We start from the raw sequence: 14,553 nt of genomic DNA, 5'->3' as shown, positions 1-14,553 counted from the left end.
CAGAGGGGATGGGAAAGGACATGGGAACATGCCCAGGAGTAGAGACCCCTGGGCTCCTTGTGCTCACCAGACTGTGCAACTTCAGCTCATTCCACATCCCAAGGACAGAACAGTCATGGCCTTCAGGGCTGGTAGCACTAGATGGACTGATTTGGGCAGAGAGAAAAAAGGTTAAATTAAATAGTTCACCCCACTTTATTATCCCTACAGACAGGTGACCCTCCTCATAAAGAGGGTTGCTTTTAATTAAACCTTAGGCAAAACAGGCACTGGACACCAAGGTGGCATCACAAAAGGGATGGCAGGCACTGATGCCTAGGAGACAACTAACACCCTACTCCTGCAGGCAAGGGACATGACTAGCCATGGTCTTGCCCTTCCTCCTCCACCCTCTCCCTGGCACTCTGCTGACCCCCATTCCAGCTGCAGGCACCAGAGCAGAACAGGGATTCATGCCTTGCAGCGACCTTTAGGTCAGGATCATCCTCAAAGAGCACAGTTGGAAGGGACAGAGAGCAACAGACAAAAACAGGAGTGAGAACAGAACTGGTCTGCATGGTGCCAGCCCAGGGAAGGGTTAGCACCTTCTGCCCAGCTCAGCTCAATGCTACGGCATGTCAGAGCTTGAAACAACCTTGGAGAGAAAAGCCCTGGTCTCGGGGATATGGAAGGCCAGGGACCCATGGGAGTTCACAGGGATCTCCAGCGAAAGTACCATGGATACCAAGTACTGAGCCATAGTCGAACATCATTCAGCTCAAGAATTGTCACTGAGCTGGGTGGGAAGCAGGAGGATACCTGAGATGCACCATCTAATAGGACCCATCTCAGACCACCACCACCCCACAAGAGAGCTGCAGAGGAGTGCAGCTCACAGTCAGGATGTCACCCCAGGAAGTAGCATCCACCATTAGGACACGCAGAGCTGCCATTTCTCCACATGAAGATGTGCAAAGGGAAGAGCCTGTCAGCTTCTGCTTCATCACCCACGCTCAGTTAAATACAAAACTGAGTTCCAAAGCCCCTCTGCGAGGTCAAGATGATGTGAGCATCCTCAGGCTATGGGACATGACCTCTCCTTTTACAGTCATCATGAAAAGAATCTAATCCTGGCAGCCATCAGGAAACATTTGCTAGGTCAAGCCAAGTAAAGGGTGAGGTGTCTGCCTCAACCTGTCAACAGCCTGAAATAGCAGCTCAGAGGTGCAGGCTACCTCGCTTAGATTTATGGCTCGTTCCCTACAGGAGCCTGCAGATGTGTAAAAAGCGACTATGGCATCACTACCACCAAATGGGACAGAGGGATTGCCGAGAGAAGCACCAGCTTGGGCACTGCCTGGCCAGGGCAGCATCTCTGGCAGGCAGAACACAGGCAGAAGAGAGGGGCCAGGCATGACCTGTTGGATTTCCAGTCTTGTCTTCCGATAGCAGGACAAGCAGGGGCAAGGCACCCTCCGAGGGCCAGGCTTGCCTGGAGATGGTGGCTGGAGTGTTGAAGATGCATCACCTTTTCCCAAGAGCAGCCAAATCCAGCCTAAGCCAGGCCAAGGGCACAGCAGCTCCTCCTGCACAGGCAGCACAGGCAGCAGCCACGTCTCCTGCACACTGGGGGTCGTGGGGCTGGGGAGAGAGTCCCTGCACCCATTTAGAGACAGAAAAGGAGCAGCTTGAGAGCAGCATGGCTGGAAAGCCAGCAGCACAGCAGGGCAGGGATGCTCCCCAGGTGGGGTGCCAGCTTCCTCCTGCAGAGATGCCAACGGCAGTCCCAGACCCTGAGATACAACACCTGGAACAACGGGTGTGATGGGTTTGGGGCCAGAGTCCCTCGAAACCCCTGGGGAAGCTCGACGACGGGGAGGGGAAGGCGCTAGATGAAGGTGGAGTCCAGCTGGCTCGCCTCATGGTTGTTGCGGGCACGAGCCTCAAAGAGCTGCTTGATAAGGGCAGATTTCTCCTGCTCCAACTGGGTGATGCGCTCGCTTTTGTCAGTCACCTCCTGCAAGAGACGGGAGGAAAATGCTGGCAACTGCTGTATTGCAGGTAAGATTTCATAGAACCACAGAATCACAGGCTGGTTTGGGTGGGAGGACCTTAAAGCTTATCTCATTCCACCCCCTGCCATGGGCAGTGACATCTTCCACTACACCAGGTTGCTCCAAGCCCTGTCCAACCTGCCCTTGGACACTTCCAGGGATGGGGCAGCCACAGCTTCTCTGGGCAACCTGTGCCAGGGCCTCACCACCCTCACAACCAAGAATTCCTTCCCAATATCCCATCTAACCCTGCCCTCTGGAAGTGTGAAGCCATTTCACCTTGTCCTGTCCCTCCAGTCCCTTGTCCTGTCCCTCCAGTCCCTTGTCCCAAGTCCCTCTCCAGCTCTGTCAGAGCCCCTTCAGGTACTGGAAGGAGCTCCAAGCTCTCCCTGGAGCCTTCTCTTCTCCAGGTGGAACACCCCCAGCTCTCCCAACCTGGCTCCAGAACAAAGGGGCTCCAGCCCTCGGAGCATCTTTGTGGCCATGTGCTGGGACAGGAACCCCAGCAGTGAGCCTGGCCCTGCTGGGGGCACCACGGGCATCCCTTCCTCCTCCGCCCTGCTTACAGACCCCAGCTGCAGTCTCATCACCCTCTTGTGACCTGCATTTGTCACAGTCTTTTCCCTCTGACAGGAATGCCCCATCCCTGCCCATTGACTCACCCAGCAAACAGATGGACACAGTTGGGGACAGCTGCATGCCAGAGGGTCTCTAGGTGCAGCCCACACACCCTTCTCTGGGATGACCAAGGTTGGCCAAGCTGAAGAAACACTTCTCACTGCCTAGCATTCCTTTCCTGGCCCTATCCCACCTTCCTTTCCCAGCACCCCCAAGGGCACCTCCTCCACCTGTACCCCTGCTCACCTTGGTGAGAAGCCGATTCTGCTCCTTTAGCATGTTGATGGCTTGCTGGGAGCCTGTGGAGGCTGGGGATGCTGTGGGGACCAGCCTGCTCGGGGCTGAGGAGGGGTTTGCTGGCTGCAGAGAAGGTGAAGGGATCAGACATTGAGCCTCCTCCATTGTGGCCCTTCCCAGCCTTTCTTCAAGGCTGGAAGTTGTTTCTGTGGCACACAGGGAACTGAGAGAAGCCCAGCAGAGGATTAAAATCCCAGCACAGGCCATCACAGGGTCTCTGGCCCACCAGGCAGAGGGGAGAAGCATTCCTGCCAGTGTGCCTGGCTCCTGCCAGGAGCCCGGCAGGACAGTCAGCTCTGAGGTGGCTGATTCAGCACTTCAGCAGGTTGGATTTCTTATTCACTTGACAACGATTATACCTTTTTGGGGACCATCTTTAGCTCCCCAAATGCCTTGACCATCCTCCAGCCCAGCTCAGGACCAGCAGTGCTGTCCTCTTGGCTGTCCCCCATCACCTGTCTTGCCAATGGAGCCAAGTCACCTCTTCAGAGCTGGGGGAAACTCTGGCAGCTCCAATGTCAGCCCTGCTACCAGCACGGGGAGGGACAGGATGGATCCTAAGGTCACACAAACAACTTCAAGCTGCTGATTGCTGTTCTCACCTTGCCAGTGGTGGAAAGGAATTCACCCAGGCAGCGGTTCACCTCCTGCAGCTTGGGGACCAGGCGCCCCAGGTGGCTCCAGCCACCCTCAGGGAAATCCTGTGGGATGAGAGGAAGAAGAAGGCTGGGGGTTACCATGGGGCTGGCTCCAGGTCCAGCCAAGTCCCAGTCCAGTTCTCCAAATCCACAGAGCAGCCCCACCTCCTCCCAAGCAGCCAGGCACCACAAGAACAAGCCCCAGACTCACAGCACTGCTTCTCTTCTTCCCCAGGAGCCGCTGATGCTCCTGCATGAGCTGGATGTGCTGGTGGTACCAGTCCCGAGCCTGGTCTATGAGCTCCAGACCCTGCAGCAGGAAATCCTTCTCCTGTTCCAGCTCTTTCATGTACTTCAGCTGCAGGACAGAGCACAGGGATGTCACCAACTCCCCATCAAGGCCTTGTTGAGTTCCAGGAGCTGGTTTCTTTATGAGGTATGGAGGGATGTGGATATGGGCAGGGGTCTTACCCCTCTCCTCGTGAGAAGCCATAGAGGAGTGGGATGATGGCTGCTGCCTGATGCCGCTTTGGAGGACGAGTTTTGGAAGAAGAGTTCTCTAGTTTGAGAGAACAACCGAAGCAGGTGATGGACACCCAGATCACCTCCACCCTCCTGCTCTCCTTCACAGAAGCTGTTTTCTTCACCTCTTATTTACCCAAGGAGGCAGCAGGAGCAGCCACCCCCAGCTCCCTTCAGGGTGTGAGCATCAGCCCCAGCACAGATACACTTGGATTTTGGCAAGCAGTGAACAGCCCAGCTCACTGTGCAGGCTGCAAGCCAGGGAAAACCTGCAGTCCTGTTTCCCCAGCACTCTGCCCCCACTTTGCTTCACCCTGCAAAGTACATTGAGCTGTGCAGAGCGTAGCAGAGCACACCTCTCTGCTGAGTGTCTCTGCCAGTCACTCAGGTTCCAGCACCAGCATCACCTGGAAAGGCAGTGGGGACCTTGGTGTTCCTGGAGAGCCGCTACAGGAGTGCCTGGGGCCCCCGCCTCCAGAGCAGGCCCCTGGGACAGGATGAGCAGAACCCTGTGCCTGGCTGCAACACAGCCAAGGCTGCTGGAGAACAGGGGGCTCAGCCTGCATCCACAGGGGACACAGGGTCCCCATTCCACTGCCACCTTCTGCCTCTACTTCCCTTCAGCACCACTTTGCCACCAGCAATCACAGAGGTGGAGAGGGAAGAGGGGACATCCCCAGGGAACAGAGTACTGGTGCAGTGACCCATTCATCACTCTCGATCTGTGAGCCCAAGGGTGCTGCTCCCCTTCTCCATGCCAGGCTGCTCCCCCAGCTTCTGCGCCTGTCTCCAAGCCAAGGGCATGGGGAGCTGCCTGCCTTGCTGCCTCTGCCTTCTTTGCCACAACACAGCCTGGCCTTCACCCACAGCACAAACTGGGCTCCAGCGTGTCTTCTGCTCATCCCACACCTGCCACGCAATACACTGGGGTTGCTCTTGCTCCCACTTCTGGAAACACTGTTTGCAACATGAGAGCCTCCCTGCACACTTCTCCGATGGCCCAAAGGGACATACCCAGAGGAAGAAGTGCAGAGCCTTGATGCTATGGAGGCCGTTTGTGAGGGGCATGAAGAAGGTGCCGTATGTGGCAAAAAACCCCACTCAGCTGGGGGTGCAGCCCACTGCTGCCTGTTCTGCCCTGTTCCCACTAGGCTTGCTGGCCAGCCCAGTGACCAGAGGAAGAGGCAACATCCCACAGAGCAGAGGGACATTGCCAGCTCTGCCTGGTGTGGGGACAGATGACATCTCACAGGGATGGGACACTGGGCAGAGGTAGCTTCAGAGGCATGAGGAAGGCAAAGAACTGGACTTGGCTGGTGCTACCTGGGGTTAAGAGGAGGGCATGGAGCTGTGCCCTCAGCTGTCTACAAATGACAGTGCTCAGCTTCTCATGGAAGGTCTCATCCCAGCCACCCTCATGGCCATGGGGAAATCAGACCAGTCAATGAGGGACTGGCTGGAAAACATCAGCTGATGAGTAGGGACCAGCTGTGGCAGTGCAAAGGGTCCTGGGGCTGCAGCACAGCCCTCACAGCTCCACTCCCTGCTCAGGAAGAACCAGTCCTGGTGCGCTTTGGAATGTAGGATGGACACAAGTGCTACCATCTGCCATGGGCTTTAGGCAAACAAGTCTATTGACAGTTCCTTGTCCCTTGGGGGCCCCACCATTGGGGCAGGGAGGGGTAGGAGAGGTGACAGCATAAGGATTAGGTCCTTGCTGGACTCAAACCTGTTCTCTGTAGGCTCACAAATGGGATCAGTGCCCAAAGGTTGTGCCCACGGTGTCATGAAAGGCTGAGACAGGGACAGACACCACTTCTCTGGGCTTAGAAGCACAGAAAGACAGTGCAGCTCTTGGGTATGTTGCAGAGAGGGTAAAAAAGTGCAGAGGACCTCTCCCAGTGCCCCCACAACTTGGGGAAATAGAGACCAGGGCAACACAAGCCCAGAGCAAGAGCACTTGTGGCAGAGCTGGGGACAGATGCAGTGCCCACCAGCCCCTCCTCACCAGCACCAGGTAGGACCTTGAGTTCACAGCATTGATGGGCTCCAGCCCAGAGCTGTGCGCACAGGAGAGAGCCTTGCCAGGGAAGCAGGGACCTTCCCCTCTCCAAACAGCAACTTCCAGCCACCTAAAACCCTTGAGAAACAAAGCCCTCAATCCCAGACATTCATTTATCACTCCTTATCAGCACCTTTCAGCAGCGACTGCTTGGCCCTATGGAGATCCTGGCCCTTGCAAGGCTGCAAGCCCAGCAAACACCCCCTGCCAGGCTGGCATTGGGGTATGTTGTGTCCCCTAAGGCGAGCACCAGGCTGGGCACCACCACTCAGGCCTGCTGGGCTGCAGGAGCACGGTGACACCAGGGTGCAAAGGGTGGAAGTGCAATGGTGACACTCCCACCAAGCACTCATCCTGCAGGCTTGGTCCTGGCTCTCTTCCCAGGACGTGCCCAGGCAGCTTCTCCAGGGCAGATCCCTTCACCCAGGCAATCTGATCCAAGCCTCTCCACACAGGGGCAGAGAGAAAGAAGCAGATGCCTCCATCCTGGGCTGCCTGGCTAAATTCAATGTATATTTCTCTGCTTTGCTGGCAAAAAGTCTCTTGAGAGCCAGGAGGATCAGTATGCTTGAGCGCTGACCTGCAGGAAACATCTGGAAGGGGACACAGCCTGGCCCCACCACCTGCCAGCGCAGAGTACCTGACCCTCACTGGGGTGCTTGAAAGGCCCAGAGACCCACCTGTTGCCACACCTCCACCTTTGCCTTTCCCTGCCCAGGACCTTGCCCATGGGGAAGGCAGCCATGCAGTCAAATGCCAGCTCCACGGGCTAACCCCACTCCAGGTTACTGTCTGGCAAGAACAGAAAGAGCTGTGGAAGTTAGGGCAGCACCTCCACATATATCAACAGAGCTTTGTATCCAAAATATCAGGATCTGCCCAACGTCCCATGGCTCACGTGTGCAGGTGGGCAGAGGGGGAGCCATAGCCCAGAGATGGTGTCAGCAGTGAAGGACCCCTGCAATCCACCTTCCCCCTCATGGAAGCCCATGACAGGGCTGTCCCTTACCATGCTGAAATCCACGCCGTTGGTGATGGTGTGTCTCCGGTGTTCTGCACGGCCCCTCTGATGCCTCCGAGTGTCCCCAGCCCCCGGGTGGCCACCATCCCCCTGGGACTGCCCAGCAGACTTCGCATCTGGAAGGCATGGAACAGAGGAAGGCATGAGGCCACCAGCCACTTCCAACAAAAACCTCCCCAGGGTTCCCACTTATGTGGGATGATCTGTAGGGTGGTCTTGCAAACAGGGAGAGGCTGAGCAAAGCACCAGCCTTAGTGCCTGCTCCCATCTTTTTCCAGGCAAGAAAGGCTTCAGGAATGACAGACTCAGCTGCACCAGGCTGGCAACAGACCTCAGTGTCATCTTCTGCAGAGAGCAAGTGATAGGAGAGATAGCAACTTTACTCACAGTATCCTGGAATGCCCAAATAAGGAACAATATAATCTTGGAGAAGTCCTAGAGAATTAGATAAGGGATGCACTCAAACAAACAGGATGTAAACTAAGCTCTGTGTACCCAAACAAGATAAAGAACAAATGTTACAGTTTTTAGTGGTGAAACAGAATAATGCTGTGCCTGCTCAAGACCTGAGGTCAAGACAGCGAAGAAGATCCAGAAAGACTAAAGAAGGACTTCCAATATGGGCGTGACTATGTAAAGCAAACTAATGAATATGCATTAAGTGAGAATATATAATTAATATATAAACGGTACATGTAATAAAAAGCCCTGACCCTCTGTCGTTTGATTAGAGGAGCTCTCCTCTGAACGTCCAGTGCTGAATAAAGAAGAATGCCCTTTTTTATAGCTACAAATTGGCATTAAGAAGTTTGTTTCTGCTGCTTTTTGGTATCACAAGCAGCTTCCAGGCAAAACTAGTCCAGTCAGTGATATTGCTGGCCCTCATGGGACACCTGGCTCCCACTCAGGTGGCACCAGCTCTGCCAGGAACTCAACTTCACCTGAAGGCAGCTCCTGCTTGGTGATGGACTTGGCCATGTGGACATCCCCCCAGACTGCATACCTGTGATGTAATCACAGAGTAAATCAGGCTGTAGTTTTTTCAAAATTTTATTAAAACTCCAACATCCTATCCTGCAAAAGACTAATCTACTACAAACACATGGTGCTAAAGCAAATCCATGCATAACCTATTTTTGGAGATTAAGTTCATACTGGCAGGTTCCAGGCTGAATCAGACACCTCCTGCCTGTCAGCCGGGGCAGGACTTCCCTGGGCACCTGCACTGAAGTCTGTACAAGCCCTGCACCACCTGCCCTCACCAGAAACCCAGCCCTGTAGCCACAGCCAAGCCAGCTCTGATCCGCCTCTGGCTGAGCTGGCAGAGCAGCACTCTGAAACCCCACTGCCCCAAACCATAGCACCAGGGCAGCCAGGCCTGCAGCCAGCACATCCCCAGGCATATCTGGGCACCAGCCTGCTGCTCTTCCTTTCCTGGCTCAGCACACCCTGCCTCATGCTACTCCCTCAGTCCTGCAGCTTGCCTGCTCCCTGTACAGAAGTCTCCTCAAGAGTGCTTTTCCCAACCTGGCTTTTCAACAGGAGCATCAGGGAGTTGGCAAATAATGGCAGGCAGCTGGGGAAAATACACCCTCCTCGGGACTGCTCCCCATGCATCTGCCATCTGTCGCACATCCTTCTCCCGTGGCTGGGCGCATGCTGGCTCCTGGGTACCAGAGCTACCTGGCTCAGGTCTGGCATGTTCCTTGCTGCAGGCACATGAAGGGCTGTTAGTGCCAGGACAGGGTGCATGGCATCACCTGGGCTGGCACATTGCTTCCTTCTGCTCCACGAGTTTCCTGAGCCAAGCACATGGACACGATGGAGCTGGGATACGGGGCAAGGGACATCAGCCATGGGCACAGGAGCCACCCTTCATTTTAAGGCAACAAGATCTGGGAGAGCTGCACTGTGCCAGGGCTGCCTGTGCTGCCACATTCACACCGGTTCAGTAGTGGGAACCAGACTCAGGCTGAGGGGAGAGCAGGCAACGTGACAGCTCAGTCCATCACTTTGTGTCACTGGAGAAAGAAGTCACCATGCCACGGGAAAAGTCCTCCTTCTGGTCCATCACAGCATCCTGCTCCACCTGCCAGCAAATACTCTGGCACAGACAGGTCTCCAGCACATCAATATACACAGTCTTTGATATCACCCACCCATGTGCTTTGCCAACTGCCTTTGGTTTCATACACCCAAATCTACCTGGGAGGAACCCAGCAAGACTGGTGTGACCACGTGCATGTTCTCCTAGCAGACCTGTAGCACATCCTGCTCGGAAAACTGAGAAACAGCCCCAAATCAAGGGTACCTTCAACAGGCAGACTCCCAAGGCAAAGCCTGGAGCATTTCTGGTAGGAGTTGCAGGACAGATGTGTTAGAAGCTTTTTGCTGTTGTTACCTGGAAGTGCTGGGTTGAACTGAGCTGAACCTGTGATAAGCAGGAGCTCCTGGTCAAACAATCAAGCTCTGCGCACCTGAACAGACAAGGCAGTGGCTAAAAAAGGATCCCTGCTAATGAGCTTGGATAGTTCTTCTTAGGAAAAGAGCAGGACCAGATCACCAGAGGTGGAAGAGATCCTGACATGAGATAAAGGACAGCCTCCTCCCTCTGGGAGCCTCCCTGCCCAAGACAAGCAGACACCTCATGGTTGTTTTACACATTTCTACACTTGTCCTTGGCAATGGCCCAGACAAGCCCCTACAAACTGTCCCATCCCTCCTGGAGTCAGTGCCACCAGCTCTCCAGGGAGCTGCTAGAGAGCCAGGCCACCCCTGGAGCAAGGGCAAGTGAAGTGCTGGGGAGGAGGCAGTGTCCAAGGCCATCACACACCTCCTGAGCAAGGCACTTTCTGCTCTGTGCCTTGACTTCCCCAGGTCTCAGCTCACAGGGGAACCACAGGGGTAAAGACCCCCAAGAGTGACACACTCGGACATTGCTGTGACAAGGCACCAGTGGGCACCACCACAGTGACTTCCCCAATATCCACCACACCATCCTTGTGCCTAGAGGGTGCTGTTGGCTCCCCAGGGACCGTGGGGCACCCAGCAGAAGCTTGCAGGCTGCCTGAGCACTGCTGGGCTGAGGAGAAGCTGGAAGGTGACTTAAGCAGGGACTTCTTTAGAAGCACTTCAGCCCACACACTAGCAGAACTAGTGTGAGAACTAGCAGAACTAGTGAGAGAAAGGGAATTGTTGTCCACTGGTTCATTGCACCCCTGGACACGCCAGGAGAGTCACATGGCCCCAACCTCTGCCATTTTGCCACGAGTCACATCCAAATCACCTTTGACCCCAGACCATAAAGCAGAGCTGGGGAAGCATCCTGTGAGCACCCCCTTACCCCAAATCATAGGCAGAGAGAGCTTCCTCTGACTTGTTACATCCTCTCACTGCACTTACAGAAGACACCACATGCAGCTGGAGGCTCAGAGCAGCCTCGCACTCAAACAATATAGTCTTAGTGGAGACAGGGCTTCCTGGAGGCACAGGCAGCTCCCAGCACTCACCACACTTCTCTGTATTGTGATGGAGTTGTGTCCTGACACAGCACTGCCCAACTCCCTCATGGCCAGCTGAGGAGGATATCCACTCGAACTGCACCCTGTGAAACCTTCCAGTGCTCCGAGGGAGCACTGGGCAGTTGTGCAGGACCTGGAGTTAAAAGAGATGGAGTAACTGTGAACTGTAACATTTTCTAAGCTGATGAATCAACTTGAAACTCAGGCCTCTTGCCAGAATATGACCCTGCAGCTTGGGAAGCTGGCATCAAGGGCTGAGGCACTAACCCTGTCCACAAGCTCCAAACAGCTGTGGAATATCAGCCTATAATGAAAAGATCCTCAGCAAGCAGAAAGCTGCTGCAGTCATTTGCTTGCTCCTTCCCAGGGTAGAGTTTTCAACCTGCTGTCTATTCACCAAGCAGGATTTTTTTCAGGTTTTTCCAGATTTACACTCTTGATGATAGAAGAGTCAGCCTGCTTAATAATATTCCCTTAGATGAAGCTCCAGTGATTAGTCTGGAGCAATATGGAAAGCAGAGAACCTCAGCCACAGTTAAAGTTTCTTCTCCACCCAGCAGAAGGGACTGGGAGGGAGTGGGCGGGAAGGGAAGGCAAACCAGCCTGACATTCCCGAGGTGGAGGAAGTCATGTCATCGCACTCAGGTCGTGCAATAACAAACACCAGGTCCTCACACAGACCTTAGTGTCCTCAGATCTCAAAGCACTTCACAAACCTAGATAAAGAATTATTACCTACCCAGACAAGCCCAGAAACCTGGTTTCCTTATAACATCTCCTACTGACTAACAACAAATCAAGATGCCAGTGAAAAGGTCTCTCCTGTGCCAAGGTCAGCGTACCATCCTAGAGGGCTCTGGCAGAGCCACACAGGGACCCCAGGTACCAAGGAAGGGGAAGAGTCCACAGGGACCTGCAGGTGAGCTCTGTAGCCAGAGCCTGGGACAGCAAAGCATGTTGGCCTGGTGCCACTTTCTCATTTATTCATTGCTTAATTACTTGTTATTGGGAATAGTGCTGCAGAATGATCCAAACCAAAAAGCTGGATCAGGTATTGCAATTTTTATTTTGCAATTTTTATTGCACGTGCATGACATTGTGAAAGAATCCTTTCTGAGGGCCACCCCAGCCCAGAGCCCACCCGAGCACACGGCTACTCCGTGACCACAACCCTCACCCCGTCAAGGTTGCTCGGGGGGTCCGCAGGTCCCAGCCATCCTGAGACTCCCAGCTGTGTCAGTCACCCTCGGGGAAGGTCAGGACAGACTCTACGCCCGGGGACAACCACGGACACGTTACGGCAAAGCCCTTAATTCCTTCTGTCAGCGCTATAAATAGCCCAGCGCCTCGCGAAGGGAGCACAGCCCTGGGTGGGCGGCGGCGTCGGGATATCCACATCGGGATCGGAGCCCAGCAAAGCCAAACTGAGCATGGCAGTAACTTTGGCGGAGTTTTACACTGGCCCTGCGGGAAGCGCTGGCTCTAGCCCAGAGGAGAGCACAAGGGATAGGGGCGAACAACCAGATTCCAGCCCGACCTCCGGGCGCCAGTCCCCGGGCCCGGCGCTGCCATCAACCCCGCGAGCCCGGAGCCCCCCGCTCAGTCCCGCCACTCACCGCGGCCTCGAGGCTGGCTGTGCCCCGGTTCCCGCTGCCCAGTGCTCTTCCCCCGCCGCTCCTCGGAACAACGAGGGCTCGGCGGCTTCTCCACGCTCCGCTGCCCGCCGCTGCCGCCCTCAACCGGGGGCTCAGCCCCGGGCAGGGCCGCCCGCAGCCCCAAGACGAACCTCTCGAAGGTGAGGTACCCGCTGGCCGGTGCCGCCTGCCGCAACCCCTCCATCACCCCGGTGGGCAGCTCCCGGGCTTCTGCGCCCCGCCAGCGCGACTCGATCTCCTGTAGGTGCACGTAACCCCGCCGCCGGTCATCCAGGATATCGAAAAGAGTCCGCAGGCTCTGCAGGAAAACCCGAGGAAGACCCTCGGTACCGGCGGGGAGCGACCGATCGCCGCGTTCCGGAGCCATCGCCGCCGAGCGTTACCCCAGGGCCAGCCCCGCGCGCCTATTGGTCAGGGGCGGGATGTGCCGAGCTCTCATTGGGTGGCGGCGGGCGGTCCCTCTGACCATTGGCTGAGAGGGAGGACGGCGGTTTGAGTTCCACGCGGCGCCCGCCCCGCTCGCGGCCGGGGAGCGGCGAGGGGTCCGGTCCCTTCGGAGAGGGATGGCGGAGGGACCGGGACCGCGCCACTTTCCCGGCGGCGAGCGAGGCAGGCTCAGGGAGATGTTTATTCCTCGATCCCCCGATTACCCGGGACCCTGCACCCCGAGAAGAGCCGCTCTGGCCGGTGTCCGTCCATCCATCCATCCAAGCACAAATCCTGGTTTCTTTTCAAGCAGAGATACCCGAAAACCTGTCGTAGTTTAACCCCAGCCAGCAACTAAGCACCACACAGCCTCTTACTCACTCCTGGTGGCATGGGGGAGAGAATGGGAAGGGTAAAAGTGGGAAAACTCAGGGGCTGAGATAAAGGCAGTTTAACGGGGAAAACGGAAGCCACTCACAGAAAGCAAAACAAGGAATTCATTCACTGCTTCCCATGGGCAGGCAGGTGTGCAACCTTCCCCAGGAAAGCAGGGCTCCATCCTGTGTAACAGTTACTGCGGAAGACAAACGCCAAACCCTTCCTCCTTCTTCCCCCCGGTTTATACACTGAACATGATGCCGTGTGGTCCAGAATATCCCTTGGGTCAGCTGTCCTGGCTGTGTACCCTCCCAGCTGCTTGTGCACCCACAGCCCCTACACTGGTGGGTTGGGGTGAGAAGCAGAAAAGACCTTGGCTCTGGGCAAACACCACTCAGCAACAAAAAAACATCTCTGTATTATCAGCACCATTTTCAGCACAAATCCAAAACCTATTCCCATAAGTCTACCCTGCCGAAACCAGCACAACTTCTAGAGACTTCAGAGCCAATGTAATTAGCGAAGAGGGAGGAAAAAAAACAACTGGAGCATTCACTCTCACCATCACCTTTGCAAACGCACCCCAGAAGTGTCAATCAATGCAGCATCCCTACAGAAGAGGGATGTAAAGCACAAGCACGGTGCTGTACTTGCCTGGTACATGGAGGAAGCGAGTGCTGACAGAGGCAATTGAGTGCCATCATCCCAGCGCTGTGGCTGGTGAGGCACCAGTGGCCATCAGCCAGCAGGAGCTGGGGGATGGGCTCAAAAGAGCCACAGACATGAATAAAGGGGGAAAAAAACCCCTCCGATGTTGACAAATGTGAAAGAAACAGGATTTGTGTCTTATCTTTTATAAACTTAATATATACTGGCATTGGTAGGAGAATGAGTTTCTCTACTTTATAGGGAAATTTGCTGTGTCTGTTAGATGCAGCAGTATGTTAATCCTAGTGCAAGATGCTGCCTTCTCTGCAAAACCTCTCCATTAGACAGTGTGTCCTGCTCCAGCTGGTCTCTGTGTTGTGACTGAACTGTTTTTCTTTAACTCATTTCTTTTCACAGATTTCCTGGACCTGTTGTACCTGTTTGAGATCTCTGCTTGGCTTAGCTGTGTTTGACTAAACAGGTTCACACCTGTGCAGGATACAAGGAGAAGGAACCAGTGTCTCATCCCTCCCCTTCCTATTCCAGAAACTAGGCAGTCAGTGTGGTGCTGCTCAGCTCTGTCAGCATCAGCACATGGCTGTTTTGTTCAGCAAAGGCTAGATCTGCAAACAAAAGGTGTTTTCTCTGGGTTCCTCCCCCCTTTCTGGTCTTGCAGGAACAGCCAGGAATAACAGAGGGAATTCAGAATGACCATAATGTCTTGTGTCCAATTT

General features: G+C 55.0%; 1 protein-coding gene across 1 annotated transcript; it reads right to left on the bottom strand.

Moving 5' to 3' along the window:
* Positions 1-1,556: 1,556 nt before the first annotated feature.
* On the bottom strand, positions 1,557-12,749 carry SAPCD2 (suppressor APC domain containing 2). The gene is made up of 7 exons (XM_027703362.1): positions 12,329-12,749; positions 8,461-8,466; positions 7,180-7,307; positions 3,798-3,944; positions 3,551-3,649; positions 2,898-3,011; positions 1,557-1,996 (listed from the first exon to the last, which is right to left on the bottom strand). Exons 1-7 carry the CDS (start codon positions 12,732-12,734, stop codon positions 1,868-1,870), a joined length of 1,029 nt encoding a protein of 342 aa, XP_027559163.1. The 5' UTR covers positions 12,735-12,749; the 3' UTR covers positions 1,557-1,867.
* Positions 12,750-14,553: the final 1,804 nt, after the last annotated feature.

The sequence above is a fragment of the Neopelma chrysocephalum genome, unplaced genomic scaffold, assembly GCF_003984885.1.
Source record: "Neopelma chrysocephalum unplaced genomic scaffold, ASM398488v2 Primary Assembly neopelma1_226, whole genome shotgun sequence".
Taxonomy (NCBI): Eukaryota; Metazoa; Chordata; class Aves; order Passeriformes; family Pipridae; genus Neopelma; species Neopelma chrysocephalum.
This window is presented reverse-complemented; position numbering and strand designations above follow the sequence as displayed.